This window comes from Exophiala xenobiotica (assembly GCF_000835505.1).
Source record: "Exophiala xenobiotica strain CBS 118157 unplaced genomic scaffold supercont1.7, whole genome shotgun sequence".
Classification (NCBI taxonomy): domain Eukaryota; kingdom Fungi; phylum Ascomycota; class Eurotiomycetes; order Chaetothyriales; family Herpotrichiellaceae; genus Exophiala; species Exophiala xenobiotica.
In genome coordinates this window covers 2,142,054-2,159,982 of record NW_013562488.1, presented here as the reverse complement: position 1 = coordinate 2,159,982, position 17,929 = coordinate 2,142,054, and the positions used below count along the sequence as shown (strand labels likewise).

At 52.3% G+C, this 17,929-nt stretch overlaps 7 protein-coding genes across 9 annotated transcripts; 5 read left to right on the top strand and 2 right to left on the bottom strand.

The window, feature by feature from the left end:
- The first annotated feature begins 45 nt into the window (after positions 1-45).
- On the top strand, positions 46-2,466 carry PV05_11492 (uncharacterized protein). The gene is made up of 2 exons (XM_013454979.1): positions 46-395; positions 446-2,466. The coding sequence occupies exons 1-2, from the start codon at positions 160-162 to the stop codon at positions 1,647-1,649; spliced, it is 1,440 nt and encodes a 479-aa protein (XP_013310433.1). The 5' UTR covers positions 46-159; the 3' UTR covers positions 1,650-2,466.
- Positions 2,467-3,400: 934 nt separating this feature from the next.
- On the top strand, positions 3,401-5,301 carry PV05_11491 (uncharacterized protein). The gene has a single exon (XM_013454978.1). It carries the CDS (start codon positions 3,823-3,825, stop codon positions 4,366-4,368), a length of 546 nt encoding a protein of 181 aa, XP_013310432.1. The 5' UTR covers positions 3,401-3,822; the 3' UTR covers positions 4,369-5,301.
- A 188-nt stretch (positions 5,302-5,489) lies between these two features.
- PV05_11490 (uncharacterized protein) lies at positions 5,490-7,217 on the top strand. The gene is made up of 3 exons (XM_013454977.1): positions 5,490-6,078; positions 6,135-6,573; positions 6,629-7,217. Exons 1-3 carry the CDS (start codon positions 5,749-5,751, stop codon positions 6,964-6,966), a joined length of 1,107 nt encoding a protein of 368 aa, XP_013310431.1. The 5' UTR covers positions 5,490-5,748; the 3' UTR covers positions 6,967-7,217.
- Positions 7,218-7,814: 597 nt separating this feature from the next.
- Positions 7,815-9,676, top strand: PV05_11489 (uncharacterized protein; the record flags this gene model as incomplete). Its single annotated transcript, XM_013454976.1, has 6 exons — positions 7,815-7,894; positions 7,951-8,333; positions 8,384-8,553; positions 8,614-8,856; positions 8,951-9,195; positions 9,244-9,676. The coding sequence occupies 6 exons, from the start codon at positions 7,815-7,817 to the stop codon at positions 9,674-9,676; spliced, it is 1,554 nt and encodes a 517-aa protein (XP_013310430.1).
- Positions 9,677-10,357: 681 nt separating this feature from the next.
- On the top strand, positions 10,358-14,750 carry PV05_11488. Of its 3 annotated transcripts, none has more exons than XM_013454975.1 (6): positions 10,358-10,563; positions 10,661-10,725; positions 10,797-11,241; positions 11,306-11,536; positions 11,590-11,873; positions 11,954-14,750. In XM_013454975.1, exons 1-6 carry the CDS (start codon positions 10,460-10,462, stop codon positions 12,646-12,648), a joined length of 1,824 nt encoding a protein of 607 aa, XP_013310429.1. In that variant the 5' UTR covers positions 10,358-10,459; the 3' UTR covers positions 12,649-14,750. The 3 variants fall into 3 exon arrangements, with proteins under 3 accessions (XP_013310429.1, XP_013310428.1, XP_013310427.1); XM_013454974.1 differs by having other exon boundaries at positions 10,613-10,725; XM_013454973.1 differs by having other exon boundaries at positions 10,613-11,241.
- PV05_11487 (uncharacterized protein) lies at positions 12,859-15,273 on the bottom strand (the record flags this gene model as incomplete). The annotated part of the gene is made up of 3 exons (XM_013454972.1): positions 12,859-14,655; positions 14,755-14,881; positions 14,954-15,273. The coding sequence occupies 3 exons, from the start codon at positions 15,271-15,273 to the stop codon at positions 12,859-12,861; spliced, it is 2,244 nt and encodes a 747-aa protein (XP_013310426.1).
- Positions 15,274-16,049: 776 nt separating this feature from the next.
- PV05_11486 (uncharacterized protein) lies at positions 16,050-17,903 on the bottom strand. Its single transcript, XM_013454971.1, has one exon. It carries the CDS (start codon positions 17,747-17,749, stop codon positions 16,193-16,195), a length of 1,557 nt encoding a protein of 518 aa, XP_013310425.1. The 5' UTR covers positions 17,750-17,903; the 3' UTR covers positions 16,050-16,192.
- Positions 17,904-17,929: the final 26 nt, after the last annotated feature.

Below are 17,929 nucleotides of genomic sequence, written 5' to 3'. Positions count from 1 at the left end.
AAGCTTCATTCATCTGGTGACTTCCCGCTGCCCTTTCTTGCCAACGTGACAACGTTGTTCAGTTGCACAGGGAGTATCTCGTGACTAGGAGAGCACCCGTTCCGCATCGAAAATGACATCTTAGACAACATTTTCTGACGGCAGTGTCTGTCGTATTTAATGCCGCAAACTGCGCACAGCCAGCACCAAACGTTCGAACTGCAGGAATTGTCCAACATGGGTTGGATCCAGAGTCTGTTCCGTCCAAGGCAGGACTACGAGCCTCTCCAGAATGGCACAGAAAGAGATGATGACAGCGCAGAGGATGAGGTGGAAGGGGGCACGACCGAGACCCCCTTCTCGTGGCTCGAATACGCGATCTTTTTTCTACTTGGGATAGCCATGCTATGGGCCTGGTATGTTTCGCAGTCCAGCATTGTCGGTGAGGTGATTAATATATGGACAGGAACATGTTTCTTGCCGCAGCCTCCTACTTCCAGCACCGTTTTCGCACAAGCCAATGGATTGTGAACCACTTCCAAGCTGCCGAGATCTCTGTGTCGACCGTGACGAACCTCACTTCGATGATTGTATTGACGACCCTGCAAAAGGGGGCATCATATCCAAAGCGAATAGCAGCATCACTAGCTATCAACACGGTGGTCTTTGGTATTTTGTCCCTATCGACACTGGTCCGGACACCCGCAGGAGTATACTTCGGCTTCTTGCTCCTAGCAATATTTATCGCGAGCTTTTCGACAGGACTTATCCAAAATGGACTGTTTTCATTCGCATCGGGATTTGGCAGAAGCGAATATACGCAAGCAATCATGACTGGCCAGGCTGTGGCAGGAGTGCTCCCACCACTGGCTCAGATTATCTCGGTTATGGCAGTGCCTCCCAAAGGTCGAGATGGCGCAGACAGTGCAGATGCTTCTCCGACTTCTGCGTTGATATATTTCCTGACTGCGACTCTCATTTCGGTCTTCTCTCTCTTGGCTTTCTTCTATCTCCTGAGGCGGCATCCGCACCATAAAAGCCTTGATTCAGCAGCCAAATCCTCGGTTGATGACACGTCCGAAGCAGATGTCCTGACCGGTAATGCCAGTTCCACAACTGACAGTACAGTAGATGTCGAAGCAGATGAACGTCCCTCCGTGGCTCTTACTACCCTGTTTCTCAAGATGCCATTTCTCGCAGCAGCAGTCTTTGTCTGCTTTGCGGTCACGATGGTCTTTCCGGTCTTCACTGCTTCCATTCAATCTGTTAGCGGAGTTGACTCTGCCATCTTTATCCCCGCCGCGTTCTTGGTATGGAATTTCGGAGATCTCCTTGGCCGGCTGTCGACTCTGTGGAAACCGATATCTCTGACGCACTATCCTTTCGCGCTGTTTTGCCTGGCCATGGCCAGACTGCTCTTCATTCCTCTCTATTTCTTGTGCAATATCAAGGGGAAGGGTGCAGTTCTAAGCAGTGACTTATTCTACTTGGTCATTGTGCAGTTCCTCTTCGGCCTCACGAACGGTTATCTCGGCAGTGAGTGTATGATGGGCGCAGGGGACTGGGTGGCCCCTGAGGAGCGACAGGCTGCTGGTGGCTTCATGGGACTCATGCTCGTCAGTGGACTTACGGTTGGCAGTCTGCTCAGCTTTTTACTCGGAGACGTGTAGAAGGATTGAGACATGTCTCGGCAAAATCATGACACGTCATGCTGGTGGCTTTGTACCCTGGAGCTGCTCTATACGTGGCGCGAACCTGATCTCGGGCAGGTACACAGCCTCGCTCTCAGCACAGCAGTTACTTGGCCATTGTGTTGACGAGGTTCTCGCTGTGTCTTACACTTGGGCCATCCAGAGGTCTGAACAAGCTTGCTCAGGCCAGCCCTGTGCGCGCACGGACACGGCACTTTGGAGGTTCAGCCGATGAAGCCGATGACGTACCAGGTAAAAGGTGGAATACCCCTGAGAAACATCTGGAGGAGCAACGACACGTACAAGCCATGAGCGTACAAGTAGCACAAGGTGCTACGGCATAAGATGTTGAATTGCTGTACGACTCGGAGAATTTGGACTGGAACAAAATCTCGCGGACATGCTTCGATGAAACAGAAACATGTTGTGCGACGATTTAGTCATGATTGCATGATCCAAGGCAGTCTGTCAATGATGACATCGAGAATGACTCAAACGGGTACATAGTACAGCCTCGTGGGTTGTTGCGGCTGGTGTATGACAACAGCGTCAAAGTGCAGTTGCCGAGATTGTGACAGCTTGACAAAACCCGAAACGGGAGGCATCTTGGGAGAGAGGTCTCTAGAGGATTTTTGGAGCAAATTTCGAAAGGACAGGATGATTTCAAACTGCAACACACGCTCAGCCTCCCACTCCCTGAGGCTTTCGTAGATGTTGTCTGTGATCAGACACAGCATGCTGTAGTGCCTGTCCGATGGAATCCACGATCATCAATTCATTATTAGGGGAACGCGTCGACCAAAGTCTATTACAGACTTGGGGAGTGCAATCAAATAATATCACGTGAGTTCGCACAGCTAGCGCCGGACAGTCGGCGGCCGTACCTCCGTAGCGCAGCAAAATAGCGTTTGACTAAGATCAGGAACACCAATAGCGTTTATTAGCCACGGCTAGCTTGCGCAACCTCGATCCCTTGTTGTCCTCCAGGCCACCAGGCTTCAGCCCTGAGCGTGAGAGGGGAATGAAAATCCCAACTTGGCTCTTGTCCGACTGGAGGGGAAGAGCGCGCGTTCGTACAGGGGGCGCAGGGTGAAACGCAGCTCAACCCCTGAAATCACGCACAACAAAATGCCATGTCGTGCTCTCGGCAATACCATTACGAACTTCGAACAGACGAGCAACGTGCATACAGTAGTAGTAAACTCTTGCTGGGCATGTCACCATCGTACCTAGTTCCGAGTACTCACTTGGGTGCGCACAGTGACATGGATCGGGAGCAGCCAAGGACGGGCTGCCAGCAAATGCAATTCGTAAGTCAAAGAGCAAGTCCAAGAGCAAGAACCGCCGCTTAGCTGGTGATCGGAGCCTGTACCTTGTCAAAAGGACCCTCACAACCGTCTAATAAGGAGGTAGACAAGTATCCCCGGTCTTGGACGCGGTCACAGTAGCCCATGGACGCCCATGATGGCCCCCTGCATCCAATCACCGCGGCCTGTCAGTCTTTCAGCTTGGGCTTTTTTACACTTTGGCGAGAGTCGATGTTTCTATTCTTTCTTGAGCCTGAACGACGCGCAAACGGACAAAAGATGATCAACAGATCCATTCTCACACGTCTCCACCAACCAAGTCCCTGATTCCCCATCCCCAAGACGAGGCTAAACCCAGCGTTTCAGTCAGTCTTCAGCAGAGCAAGAAGCGCCCACTTGCAAGCTGCTCTCCGCGCCCTCATGGTCTATTCTCCGTCGCTCCTGCTGGCGTCGTGCCACCTGAGGAGGCCTAAACTTGATCAGAGCATCCCAAAGAACTGACCCAATCCAGCTACTCCGCGTGTCATTCTCGTGAGCTTCTTTTCTCATCTCTGATCCTTCTACTGCAGTCCTTCCTCACCCCGTTTCCTTACTTCAATTCAAACAAGTGCTTACGACTCGACTCCTGCTCTCGAACACTTCCCACCCCCTAGACTCTCGCTTTCGTGAGTACTAGTACTCCTCCAGTTTCTCAATACTATCTTTTCTGGACCTTGTCCGACCACCTCTATACCCGACGTTCTCTTCTGTGATCGCTGGTCGAAGACGACATTCAAGCGTCAATCGCAGAGCACCCTCAAACACTCGTTCTCGAACAAGAGAAGCCAGATTACACACCAACCATCATGCCTCAACTCCAAACACCGACCGTCCTCCTTACTCTTCTCCTGACCGCCCTCCCTTCGATGACCTTCGCTATGCCTATAACTCACCTCTACAAACGCGACCTCACCACCGGTGCCAAAGCTGGTCTCGGTGTCGGCATCGCCGTTGCAGCAGTCCTCGTTGTCCTCCTGGCCGTCTTCTTCGCAATTCACCTCCGCCGCGCTCGACACCTGGCGCAGATCAACAAAGAGCGAGCCATCCTCGCCGGCGAGAAAAACAAAGATGGATCAGACAAGCCAGACAAATTTGTTCCTGAACCAGTCCAGTCTGCGATTCCCAGGCGAAACAAGTCTGTCAAAGACCGCCTGATGGGCCCTTTGTACCGAGGTAGCACGATCGATCTGATGCCTGTCCCGAGAGCCCACATGCACGGCGAGAACCGACAGAGCACCATGACCCTCGGTGATGGAGAGTCATTCCTGCACAAGCCTTGGGCCAAGGGTGAGAGCTCGCCCAGGCCGAGTTTCAGCAGCAAGCGAGCCACGAGAATGATGATGATGATGTGAGCAGACTCATGTGACGTTCGTCATTTCTCATCGCAGTTGACTGCCGTTCTGCTTTGCTCTTTAAGTTGCACAATGACTACAAAAGTAGCTTGACGGTGCATTTATACTATACCCTGTTGAACCTTGACTGTCTCTCAGTTGGGAGAACCGGAAGGATTTTGGTTATGTTTGGCGCAGGCAGGAGCTTGGGCGTTGGTCGTCTATCGAGAAGAAATGGACACGGCTGGCTTTCCTACACCCAACGGAATATCCGCGGGGGTTAGCCGTGTTGCACGTCGAGTCATATTGTCGATTTGTACTGGTCAGAAGACGCCAGAGAGATCAAAGAGGTATGGGATATATCGGCGGCCGCAGGGTTTATTTACCTATCTAACACAGACATATACTATGATATATCAAATCAAAGACACGTGGATCCCGAATGCTGCAGATTTCACTGCTTGCCTTGAATACCAGTGCCAAGTTATCCTCCTTGCATTGGGTTTCAGAACAAATTCTTCTTGGTCTCCATTGAGGAGTGACGGACGTACAAGGCTGCAAAGTCCTCACAAAGCAGGGAAAGTCCCCCCTTGAGATTAGCAGATCCGACACCAAAAGGTTACATGCCTATTCGACGGCGAAATTTTGATGGACTGAGAGCAGCCTTGGCCGTGTCAGATGTGTGTAAGAAGTGGACAAATGCGTGAGCCCCCATGCGAAGAGCGGCCTCACGTTCATTGAGACTCTAAGCTGCCTCGCAATCAATTCACTAAACAGACGATGTCTGGCCACATCGAGCATCGTGAATGTGACAGTAAGATGCGGGCTGGGTGGAGGTTACACAGAATTCTCGAGGTCTCCAGCTTGGCTGTGTGATTTGTTTCCCTGCATTAAATACCCCTTACGGAGTAAAGGCTGCTGAAGATATTCGTCCAACATACTATGTAGTACATTAATCCACTGGAAGATCTTCCGTGATATAGAGCCTAATTATTGAGTTCTTCTTGTCGAGCTAAGTCATTCGACTGTGACGAATAGTTTTTGCCTTTTTCTCTCAAAGAGGGAGATTTCTCCGAAAGGAAAAGCGCCTCTAGTCGGCGGCATGCTGTTCAATCCAAGGCATGATTTTCAATCCGGCGATACGAGTAGCAGGACCTGCATTTCAGGCCTTCTGAAGTCTCGGCAACCTCTTCTTGGGACGAGTACATCTCCGTGTTTGGAAGGCTTGCCTATTGTCCAGAGTGACGGTTCTTTTTTGAGTTTTTGCCTAAGAGAGAAGGCTTTAGATATCAAAAGTCTGAACCGCATTTAAATTCACGGCATTCGCAACCCTTGATTCAAAGACGTTTTTCTTCTACGACTCTTACCTAGGTAATCATTGTAGACAACTCGCTCATCGACATGCCTGGTCCAAAGCTCAAAATCGCCATCGCTGGTCTCGGCCGCATGGGAGCCCGACATGCTCATCATTTCTATGCCTTGACTCCGCGAGCAGATCTGGTCGCCGCTTCATCACCAGAGCCTCTCGAGTTGACATGGGCTGAGAAGAACCTTGAAGGAGTCAGAACCTACCTCGACTACGATGATATGTTGGAACAGGAATGCGCCAATGGCTTGCAAGCCGTCATTATTGCCAGCGCCACTGCTGTGCACGCTGAGCAGGCCATCAAGGCCATCAAGCGTGGCCTGCACGTCTTGTGTGAGAAGCCTCTTAGCACTGGTGTCGAAAAGGTATACCAATCACTATCGGATCTCGCTGGATCCCGTACTGACATCATATTGATCAGTCCCAAGCCGTGGTCGACGCCTACAGACAATCCCAAGGCCAGTTCCCATCACAGAAAGTTATCTGCGGCTTCTCACGACGATTCGATGCTTCATACCGCGACGCGTTCGAGAAAATGAGTTCTGGCATGATCGGTGTCCCTTCGGTCTTCCGAAGTCAGACTTGCGACAAACTCGACCCTTCCGGTTTCTTCGTCGAGTACGCCCAATTCTCCGGCGGCATTTTCGTTGACTGCTCGATTCATGACATCGACCTGGCCCTTTGGTTCTTCGGCGAGGACAGCCGTGTCAAGAGCGTCAGCGCTGTCGGCATCACTGCAGTCGAGCCCGGCCTCAGAAAATACAACGACCGTGACAATGCACTTGGTCTGGTCGAGTTTTATGGCGGCAAGATCGCTCAGCTGTTTTGCTCCAGAATGATGGCTGCCGGGCAGGAGGATTGTATGTCTTTGATCGTCCGTCGTAGGCCGCATGTCGCTGACGTTGCAATCTATAGCCACCGAAATCACCGGCACAAAGGGCAAACTCGCCATCAACACACAGCCACAGACCAACTTGGTCCACATCTACGAGCCAAGCGGTATTCGTCGCGAGATCCCGCCTCATTATTACGGACGATTCAGAGATGCTTTCATCAACGAGGCTAACGAGTTCACGGCCTGCTGTCTAGACGACACGCCTCCTCCGATGAAGCTTGAAGGTGCGGTCAACGCGGTGCGCATCGGCTGTGCCCTGCAAGAAGCCCTCATCACTGGCAAGAAGATCGAGTTCGATGAGCAGGGTCGTCGGATGAATGCTGGCCAAGAGCAAGGAGAGCTCAGGGCTAGGTTGTAAGCGAGGAGAATTCAGCCTAATGGGCATCCCCGCGGAGGCAGCCTTGCGACGACATCGATGATTCGAACACAGGTTGTTACGGAGTCTTCATTGTTGGTATGAGATATATTGACTGGACAATTAGAGGGAGTCTTAGATGCATAAACAGGATGAAGGTAGGAGTACTCACTGTGACCAAATTCCACGGTACAGCTACTGCGTCCTTCAGTTTCTTCCTTTCACATTCGGTGTTCTGCTCTTCAGCTGTTGCTCTGATTAGTTGATCCTTCTCCCTCCACACACTTCCCCTCAAACCGAAAAGACTGACGGATCCCACTTCGCCCTACGACATCGAAGCGCGTACTCGAAATGTCCCGGCAAAACGGCTGCTGGTTAAATTCCAAGGTTAGATCTCTCGAATTCCGATGCCATTGGTCTGGGATAAATTGATGACCTGAAGAGCCTCAATCGTTGGTTCGGAGGTGCCGAAGGACCGCGTCGGAAAGGCCGTTTCCCTAAAGCACTTGGACACATCGACGAGTATCCAGCCATCATGCTTGATCGGCGTGAGATGGCCTTCCCAGACTTCAGAAGTGGCCCGCCATGCCGAACTGCTTATATTGAGGGTACTGCTCTCGCATTCTCTTACATGGGTTCCAGCACTTTCACAGTCGGCGTCCGGGCCTGTTCGCTCTTCCGACTCGACCCAGCAGCCGACATGCTAGGTATTTGTAGGGCCTGTGAGGCCTGGTATTTTCGATAAGTACCAAAGCATGTCGGCGCCCTGGTGCCGTGTTCAAGGTAGAAGGATCACGAAAGTTTGGAATCTCGCTCCTACAGCATCTCACCACAACGGCACCACCACTGACATGCCTCAACCACTGCAAATATCACATCCAAACTCTATACTTCATGAAGGGCAAGCCTCGCCTGAGTCTACGAGCATAACGTGAGTGCCAATTTCCCTAGCGGTACGGAACCTTACGCTGACGATTGTATTCACAGGCCACAGAACGAGAGTCTTTTCGCCTCTGAACCACTCGAGGTTCCTGTGTTTGCTTCTGCTCCTAGTCCCGAAGCCAAGGCAGTGGAGGCTGAAGAGCCTCAGGTTCATGGCTATGAGTTTAGGGACATCACAAATGCCGATGGGGAAGTCAAGCTGTACAAGATGGTCGTTTTCGGCCCTGCTGATCCAGACAACCCAAAGAACTTTTCAAAGACACGCAAATGGGTCATCACCATGACTCTTAGCTGGGTGTGCTTTGCTGTGGCGTTCTCCTCTGCGGTCATCACACCCGGTATACTGGGTGTAGCAGAGCACTTTCATACCTCCGAAGAGGTGGCACTGCTCACTATCACGCTGTTCGTTATCGGCTTCGGCATTGGACGTACGTCAACCCACACATAAAGTCCCCGTCGTTTGCTGATGGTCGTCCAGCTCTGGTGTTTAGCCCTCTCTCGGAACTCTATGGTCGGTGGATCGTCTACATGACCACTTTCGGAGTCGCGATCATCTTCATGGTTCCTTGCGCTGTGGCCAAAAACATTCAGACTTTGCTCGTATGCCGAGCAATCGATGGCATTGCTATCAGTGTACCCGTGGCCAATGTACGTCCTCTCTTCCTTTGAATGGTGTCTCATGGTCATGTACTAATCAAAGAGCCACAGTTGGGCGGGAGTCTGGCAGATTTATGGCATGCCGACGAGCGGGGTGTCCCGATGTCTATATTCTCTGGTGCACCATTTTTGGGCCCTATCATGGGCAAGTCCTCGCATGAGAGTGTAAAACAAGTCTGTCGATGTCTGACTTCTGTGATAGGTCCACTGATCGGAGGCTTCACGTATGAAAACCTAGGTTGGCGATGGCTGTACTATTTACAGGTCATCCTTGCCGGTTTCCTTTATGTCTGTGTAAGTGCACCAGTGCGTGACAGGCTAGAGATTCCATACATGGTTTCTTCTCTGCAGACTGACAACATTAGAGCTGTCCGCTGACGTTATGCAGATGCTTCTCTTCGTGCCAGAGACTTGTGCACCGGTCATCCTTGCGCGACGGGCGAAACGGCTACGGGAAAGCACTGGCGACAATACTTATATCGCCGAGCACGACCTCACCCGACGCTCACTCAGGAACGTTGTTCAAGTATACCTTGCTCGACCTCTGCGACTGTTACTCACCGAGCCGATTGTGACCTTGTTCTCTCTTTATGCAGCAGTGCTTTATGGTCTGCTCTACATGTATTTCGTGGCGTAAGTGTCTATCCCAGTATTTGCCGTCCGACCCACTGAGTCAGTCAGATACCCCATTGTGTTCCAAGAAGGTAAAGGCATGTCGCCAGGGATGACGGGGTTGATGTTTCTTCCTCTCATGGGCGGCATCATTGTTGGACTAGTTGGTTCTCCTTTCGTCAACCGTCATTACCTGACTCTCCGCGCAAAATACGAAGGCCTGCCTCCGCCAGAATTGCGGCTGATTCCCATGATCTATGGTTGCTGGCTGATTCCGATCGGCGTCTTCATTTTTGCCTGGTCGAGTTATCCACATCTGAGCTGGGCTGGACCATGTTTCGCCGGATTGCCTATCGGTGTGGGATTCGTCCTGGTGTACAACTCCTTCAATAACTACATCGTCGACTCCTATCAGCACACTGCAGCTTCCGCACTAGCTGCGAAGACCCTCATTCGATCCATATGGGGTGGCTGCACCGTGCTGTTTACCTCGCAGATGTAGGCGACGTTCGTGACATCCGCACCGATTGATCATTTAGGCTGACTGTCTTCATATATAGGTATCATAGCCTAGGGTATCAGTGGGCTTCGACGCTGCTTGGTTTCATTGCGCTCGCTTGTTGTCTAATCCCTCTGGGCTTTTACAGATACGGAGCAGCAATACGCAAGCACTCGAAATATGCATATTCGGGAAAGGAGTGAAAATCATTGCTTTGTCGTACTGTCGGGACATGAGTGATCTACCTGAGAAGTTCTACATGTTATCAGTGCTGCTACAGAAAAGGACATAAACCCTCTTGCATGTGCAGTAAATGCCGAGTGGTAGACTCAGACTACTAAGGCTGAATGAAATACGAGTGAGTCGTGGAGTACCAGAGTCACCTTGGGGCATAGTCCCTAGGATCTAACGCAGTCCCTCGCTCAGTGCGCCTTTCTTTGTTTCCTATGCATCTACCATGAGCAGGCTGGGGAGTGCTATGCTAGCATCGAATTGGATGTCTGGGTCTGGGATTGATTGGTTCAAGGTCTTCGGGCTTCGCGCTCTCGGAACTTCCGAAAGTCACTGGCAGACGACATACGTCAGCCGGTGTAGCCGCTCTTCCTCTAGTGTGAGAAGCGACCAGCACAAGGAGACTCGCAAGATCTTATGAAATAAGACGTGAAGAATCTTTAAAGTTTCGGATCCCATTCTGCGTTCTCAAGCAATGGATCCTACGACGAGAGGATTCATGATCGGAAAAGAACATTGGTGTCAGTGAGCCATCGAAACTGGGAATGCAGATCAATGGCGGACAAGCAGGCGCCGCATACCATCAGAGCCTGTGTGGCATGTAAAGAGAAGAAACTTCGCTGCTTGATGAGCAACAGTCCTCCATGGACCTGCCAAAGGTATGTAGGATACTTGGGGAAAGTGCCGACCTGGAAAACTGATCGCCAGATGTTTGTCCGCCAGAGCCGATTAGCAGCTGATGTGCTCGTTCGACAGGTGTACGCAGAAGAGACTGGAGTGCATAATCCCTGAACATCGTCCTCGCCAACGCAAGAAGAAAGGTGAGAGATACAATGGGATGATATCTGCCGTCGCAAGCTTGACTCACCAAATCCTTCTTGACGTTAACTAGTGCACTACGAGCGACGGATCGAACAACTCGAGCACAACATTGAAAGGGTTATAGCCCTCCTTCCCAAACCGAGGACTGATTCCGAGGTGGAAGTGGTTCCCAAGTCACACATACCAGCCAAACCGACAAGCTCAGTATCCGTCTCCGATGTTATCAGTGACAAGGTACTGTCTCGCACGCAGGCAGAGCTTTTACTTGCCGAGTACCGACTACAATTCGCCGACAGCTTCCCTTACGTTGTCCTTACCGATCGAACAACTCTCTCAGACCTGAGACAGGACGGCCCGATGTTACTGTTGGCGATCCTGGTCACCACGTCCTGGAAGGATCGGACCCTGCAAGAAGTCCTGAACCAAGTCTTCCTGAAAAGGTTGAGCTCGGAACTCATAGTGCGAGGCAAACGCGACTTGGACCTGTTGCAGGGCTTGCTAGTCTACCTCAACTGGTAAGTCATCAGACCGCGAAGACATTGTCAATCGACCCCAGAGGTAATTTGCGGCGATTACCAGGTTCCATCTTCATGTCACTCCTCAAACGCAACAAGCCTACCGCTTGATGGCCATTGCAAGTACAGTTGCCATTGACTTTGGAATCACCCGTCGCCCAGGCAAAGGCCGACACAGAGAGATGAACGTCGAAACCGTCAACGAGGCACCGAAAGGCCTCGTGGCCCTGGGTGCTGACTACTGGAGTCACGAGGCAAAACGTGCATGCTTGGGCTGTTACCATCTTGCCGCCTGGTAAAGTATCCCTTCGGTCAGGAGTCGTGACCATTGCTCACCCGACCGTGCAGGTACTCGATCATGACTCGCAAAGAAAGCCCCCTGGCTTACAACGAGTATATGCACGCCTGTGCGAGCTCTTTAGCTGCGGCCAAAGAGGTCCCCTCTGACACGGACCTGGCCTTTCATCTTGAACTCACCCGCGAAGCCGACCGGGTATCTACACTGTTCAACTACAGCGAGACCCTTCAACCTCAGCGGATGGGCGATGAACAAATGCAGATCTACTTGAACACATTTTCCTCCAAAATTCGCGATTGGCAAGCCCGCATACCAGCCACGATGACGGAAGACCGTAAGTATTCTGTTTTCTCAACGATGCAAAGTTGTACTATGCAATCCGTACTCCGTACTCCGTACTGACCAGCCAACAAGCCTGCCAACAATTATGGCCGTGGATACTCGAAGCCTTCACACGAGAGATAGGGTTGTCAGGCATGTCTCGAGATTCCAGGCTCTCGCTGCCTCGGATTCGCATCCTTGTCGATAGCCTCGTCAGCACGAAGACCTACCTGGATGTATTCCTTAGGATCCCTGACGACCGCCTGGCGAGCTTGAGTGCAACTCAGTGGGTGCTATTGCTCTATTCGTTCCTGCTGGCCACCACTGCATCCTTGTCCATCGACACCACGGAATGGAACATCCTAACTACAAGATCCATCATCAAACTCGAAGAGTACCTGGAAGCGTTGTCTACCCGCGTCAAGGCGTTATCCTCGCAAATGTCCCCGGTCAAGTCCCTGTTCGACTGGTATGGGAGTCTGATTGCGAGGTGGGAGGCGATGAAATACCGCTATCTAGCGGCTCTCGAGCAGGCCCAAGCCCAAGCCCGAGCGGCGGCAGAGACGCAGACGAAGACGACCGCCTCGATTTTGACTGACATGACTCAATCCATGGGTTCGACAACCCAGATAGCGCCTCTGCCGTCTTGGTGGGATGACTCTGAGTCGCAGTCTCAGATAGGCGATCATGCAGATGCTTTTATACCAGTGGCTGGATTTGACCTGCTCAATTTCGCGTCCAATGCCGGTTCTTGGATGATGACCATGTCAGACTCTCTGTATTATTGAACAAACTCCGACCCGACGCCAATCGAACGAGACGTCTTTGGCGCTCACGAATTCTTGCATGCGAGTCAACAGTTGTTGTTGACCGAGAACTCTCGGATATTGGCTTTTGTGGGGGGAATAGCAACCAAGGCACTCGCAGAAGATCTTTATCCACACTTTTTACTGTATTCAGCCTGGAACGTCTCTCCTACCTTTTTCTTTATACTCCACTCATACATATTTCTTCCTCCTATTCGCCGCATCCCAGGGGCCGTCGACGAGCGAGATATATCCCACCCCGCTCTCGGGCCTCGAATCACCCACCAGGCCCGGGATATTCAACAGCGCAGCACTCTCACTGAAGTGCCGCGTACTGCTCCTCTCCATGGCGTGGAAGATGGGAAAATCCGCACCGAATCTGAACATGCTGAAGCCATCTAGCGTTTCGGACCAGCGTCGTCTGATGCCGAATACAACTCCGAGCACCACACAGCTTGTCGCCCAGACCGCCAGCAACACCAACACCGGCAACGGCGAGACATCGCCTGAACTGACAATCAAAGCGGGCTGGACGGTACTAAGTCGGTCGGTCCACGGCGCGGACTGGCGATCCTGCACAGTGGGCCTGGCCATTTCGAGCGCGTACGCCTTGAACGCTCTCACCATACTCGTCATGAATTGAGTCGAATTGAGCAATTGGAGTTGCTGCCACGTGCTCGTGAGACTGACGTTCACATTCCCCTGGTCGTCGCAATACAGGGGCTGTCGGTAGAACGCGTCGGCCGATTTGTATATGTTCTGCAACCAGCTGACGTTGCTGGCGATGTAGGCCATCGGGTTGAGATCCATGTTCGAATCCTCGGTAAAATCGAGCGGGAGACTGTCTATGGTCGCGCTCAGCGCCGTTTGGCCGTACATGTCCTGCAGACTCAGCGCGGCGGAGACCTCGGAGCGAAAGATTCGCGGGATGGCCGTTGCGATGGGGACGGGTGTCGCGGAAACCATGGACGATGCTTCGGAATACGAAAAGCCGTCGCAGGTCCCTGTGCGGCCGTCGAGAGTGGCCGTGCCGGTGCGGTAGCGCGATTGGCAGCGAAATCCGATGGCGTCGAGTGTTTTCAGCGACGTGTCGTCTTGGCCGGTCAGTTCGGATGTGACGTCGTCGAGGCGGAAGGATTTCTGCATGCCCTTGACGGTCGTGCCGAGAGCGTTCGAGACGAGTCGTTCGAGCGGTGCGCATTTCTGGACCATTTTGATGGGGTTCTGCCACAGCGCGGCTTCGAAGGTCACGGGGTCGAGGTTGCTAAATGGGATGGACTGCCATTCCGACTTGTTATAGCCGACCGCCATCTCCATTATGCCGACGGGGAAAGAGACGCTGTCGATGACGTTCAAGTCGATCAGTGTGGCGTTCGAGATGGGGTTGAGTGTGTACACGTCAAAGTCACACAGGTCGGGAAGGCCCATGTACTCTGGCGTGGCGTCCGAGGAGTTGAAGGTAATAGGTTGGCATCGCGGCGCGGAGCCGTTGCTGTTGCGCTGGCTGAGGAGGATGAATTGCGAAATGTCGGAGACGATGGTGCAATTGAATGTGGATTCCAGGCCCCATGCCTCGCCAGCCACAACGGACGTGGATTGCGGCGCGATGAAGACGGACATTGCAGGCCAGTCGGGCCATATGTTCGGGAAGGACTGGAGCCAGGTGCGGTCGATGAGGGTGCTGTTGTCGGCGGGGACATAGTATGCTGAGCGAGAGGAGAGGGCGGAGGAGGTGGATGTGCTCCAGCGGTTGAAGGAGCGAGTGAAGACGTCTTGTAAGTTTTGGTCGAGGAACGTGTCTTGCCGTTGGCCAACGAGCGTTGCGTATGAAGTGGAGGAGTTGCTTGTGGAATAGCCGGTGGTGAGCTGCAGCGTGAAGCCGGACAGGGGCAGGGCGACGTATGGTGTCAAGCTGACTGCGGCGAGGAGTAGCCAGGTCGGGGATGGGATGGTACGCATGCGGACCCAGCCTGATGGTCCAGACCAGGTCTAACGGTTAGAGACAGGGAGACATCAGCAAATGGTGCTCGTAGTCTGACTACCTTATACAACAGAGAGAAACACGACAGGATGGGGCGAGTGACTCACCTTTTCACAGTGCGACATTAACTGCATAGCATTTTTTGCAGCCCATCGTTTGTCCATCAGCATGCCGGCCTCGACCCCGGCAAGACCATATTTCGAAAGACCAATCCCAGTGGCACTGACGACGAACCTGCACAGAGCTGGTCAGCAAAGCTAAAAAGACGCTCGCAGGAAGAGACCATGAGAAGGAAAGAGGACACACCATATATAATAAGCCCACCGCCCAGCAGGTGGTCCTTGTGCCACGGGCCCGCCATCGTCGTATCTGAGTATCCAGTATGCGTAGAGACCCCCATAGTACGCTGTGACCAGCAGAGGGACGAATATGCAGGTCAGTGTGCGCAACCAGAAGCGTGGTAGGAGTTGGCCATGGCCATGGAAATTGTTGCTATCTTCATTGGCGCCGATTTTTTTGAGGTTGATACGAGTTGTAGTAGGATGCTGTGATATCGTGTTAGAGTATCCGTGCTGGAGACCTTCATATCCTGTCTCGGGATTTTGGACCCCACGAGAGCCACCCATTAAGAAGAAGAGTTGTTTGGCCATTGTTCATGCTGCCACCACGGCCTCCGGAGGGGACGCTGTAGGCGCGAGGCAAGGTAAGGTCGAGAAGTAACTAGACCAGCTCAGGACAAGTGGTTGGCGAGGCTGAGAACCGTTCGTGGGACGGAGATGGGTTCGTCTGCTGTAGACCAAACCATTAAATGGAGTCGTAGGTTATAACATGCCTTGGGCAAAGTATTAAACCGCTCTGCAGTTCTCGAGGGTGGAAAGGCATGAGATATTGAGTCGTCTGAGGCACGAGCTGGTGTGACAGATGAGCACAGCCTGGTTTGCCGTGGTCTGTTGAAACATACTGTGGTCGACATGCAGCCTGTTGTGCTGCGCCTACTTGTCCCCTGTCGAGATACATAGACTTCGGCCATTCGGTGTAGAAGCTGCTGTGATACACGGATGTTTGGGGGCCATTATACACGGCAGGCGGAGGACGTTGTAATCTGAACGCTGACCAACCCGGACAGAACGCTAAAGGTTCGCTGAAACAGCCGTCAATTCTCTGTTCCGGCGCTCGTTCTCCATCGATTGAGACAGTATGATGGCAAGTCTGTCGTGCAACTGTGGCTTGCTCGCCCTGGTTTCAATCAAGCTGTGATGGAGGGGTAAGGAATACTATAGTAATTGATACAACAAGCGATGTGATACGGGGGGATGTTTTCTGCACAAGCAAGCAGCCATCCACCTTACGGAGCAGATAAAACAAGGAAATAGAAATGCCATATAGGACTGAAGGGCGTGGAGAGGATGAAAATAAAAGCAGGGCTTTTGTCATTCCTTGTTACTCGAACAGACGGGGCGTACCTGGGTATTCGGGTGGTATACGGAGTACGTATCTTCCACAATCACATCATCAAAGAAAAATTGCCCCTGGGTGCCCCAGTGTCTATGCCTCGACAGCCTCGCCAGGCTCGTCTTCCTGGATTGGTTGACCTTTCTCGGCCTTCTTTCGTCTCTCTTCCTCCTCAATCTCCTGCAGCCTCTTCTGCCCTTCCTCATTAGTCGCGTCAATGACTCCTTCCTGCAAACTCAGCATGCCTCCCTGTCCCAAAAGCTCCACAATCTCTTCAGCCTCGTCTACACTCATCTTTCCGAGCACGACGTTGACTTCATCTAGGCTGCCACTTTCCAGCGCACGTTGAAGTCCAGGTGGGAAGCGTTCGAAGATCTCTCTCGATTGTTGCTCAATAGGGTCTTCCGAGCCAGCTTGCGGCACATTGATGTGGATCTCGGTTCCAGGCTCAACAGCATGCAACTGGATTTGTTCGACACCGGCCGGATCCGTGCCCTCCTCTTTGCTGAGTTCTGCGGCTCGAGTTTTGATCCGTTCGTAGGTTTCGGCGAGGTCTTTGCTAAACACTTGTTGAGCTTGGTGACCTTTGGTCGTGATACGTTTGAAGAATAAGCCCACGCCGTCGCGGCCAAGTTGACGGCAGTATTGGATGAGCAAGCTCTGATGCACACAACCTTTGGCATAAGTATCCTGGCCTTTCATCTGTGCATTGAATGCCTCTATCATCAGAGCGTCCTGTGTATGCTCGTTGACGATTTCAGGATGCTCTGAGATGAACTGTAGACATGTCCTGTAATCGCCCAGTTTGATCTTGGCAAATTGCTTGCCTGCTGGCGTGAGTTTAAGGCTGGCCTCATCCTCCTCGTCTTCGTGTTTGTTGGTCAGTGCATCATCTTCCACATCTGCTTCGGCACCCGAAGAGACAGCCTCATCCGGGGACTTCAGGGCATCCCTTGTCTTGGAGCTTAAGCCCTTCGGTGCATTAAGCAGTTCGACAGTCTCTGTCTTGGCCGGCTCCCTGGGCTTCTCCGATTTCGCGGACGCATGTTTAGGTTTGTTCACAGAAGAGTAGCTGAAACCCTCGTGTAAGTCCTCGCTTGTAATCTTCGCCGTGGCCTCCTTTTCAAGCTGCGCCAGTCGTGTCAATAAGTCTTGCTGCAACTTCTGAACTTTGGTGAGGTGGCCATTGACTCCTTCGACAAAGTCCTTGTACCGGTCAGGTGAGTTCTTCTCGTCGACTTCTTTCTTGACTTGGTCCACAAGGGCTCCCATCATCTTAGAGTAGCGTGGTTGGGGCTCTTTCTGATGGGTATAGACACCCTCCGGGGGTTTGGGAGGTTCATCTTTGGCCGGGTCACCTGCGCTTTCAATCAGAGACTGGAAGACAAGCTCGTCTGGGTTCTTGGTTGCGGCATCTTCTTGATGCTTCTTGAGGGCATCTAACAGAGCATTTATACGCTCTAACAGGCCGTCGTTGATGATACGTTCATACTTGAGGGTCTCTATTTCGTGCTTGCGCTGGGCTCGTTGCTCATGGATTTGACGTTGCTTTGCTCGAATGAAACTCTTGGTGTCGACATTGGGGTGTACCTCGACGTCGGAGTCGTCTGAGACCTCGAGTCGATCCCATTTATCGTAGGATATAGGCATTTCGGAGGTGTTGGTGTTGTTGAGGGTAGGGACAGTGTGGGAAGAGGCAGGTGAAAGCTTGGCCGCTTGCTTCAGGTTGGGTCTATCGTTGTCGAGAGGTTTACCACAGTAAGGTATTGTTTGGCAAGGATTCTTCTAGAAAGGCAGTTCTCGGTGTGGTTTGATACAGAAGGCGCATCA

Excerpts from the sequence above, each read along its gene's own strand:
- PV05_11490 (XM_013454977.1), top strand. The coding sequence starts at position 5,749 with ATGCCTGGTCCAAAGCTCAAAATCGCCATCGCTGGTCTCGGCCGCATG. Across the intron at positions 6,079-6,134 it reads TTAGCACTGGTGTCGAAAAG|TCCCAAGCCGTGGTCGACGC; the intron begins GTATACCAATCA and ends CATATTGATCAG. Across the intron at positions 6,574-6,628 it reads GGCTGCCGGGCAGGAGGATT|CCACCGAAATCACCGGCACA; the intron begins GTATGTCTTTGA and ends TGCAATCTATAG.
- PV05_11486 (XM_013454971.1), bottom strand. The coding sequence starts at position 17,749 with ATGCCTATATCCTACGATAAATGGGATCGACTCGAGGTCTCAGACGAC.
- PV05_11492 (XM_013454979.1), top strand. The coding sequence starts at position 160 with ATGCCGCAAACTGCGCACAGCCAGCACCAAACGTTCGAACTGCAGGAA. Across the intron at positions 396-445 it reads ATAGCCATGCTATGGGCCTG|GAACATGTTTCTTGCCGCAG; the intron begins GTATGTTTCGCA and ends ATATATGGACAG.
- PV05_11491 (XM_013454978.1), top strand. The coding sequence starts at position 3,823 with ATGCCTCAACTCCAAACACCGACCGTCCTCCTTACTCTTCTCCTGACC.
- PV05_11488 (XM_013454975.1), top strand. The coding sequence starts at position 10,460 with ATGGCGGACAAGCAGGCGCCGCATACCATCAGAGCCTGTGTGGCATGT. Across the intron at positions 11,537-11,589 it reads TGTTACCATCTTGCCGCCTG|GTACTCGATCATGACTCGCA; the intron begins GTAAAGTATCCC and ends CCGACCGTGCAG. Across the intron at positions 11,874-11,953 it reads AGCCACGATGACGGAAGACC|CCTGCCAACAATTATGGCCG; the intron begins GTAAGTATTCTG and ends CCAGCCAACAAG.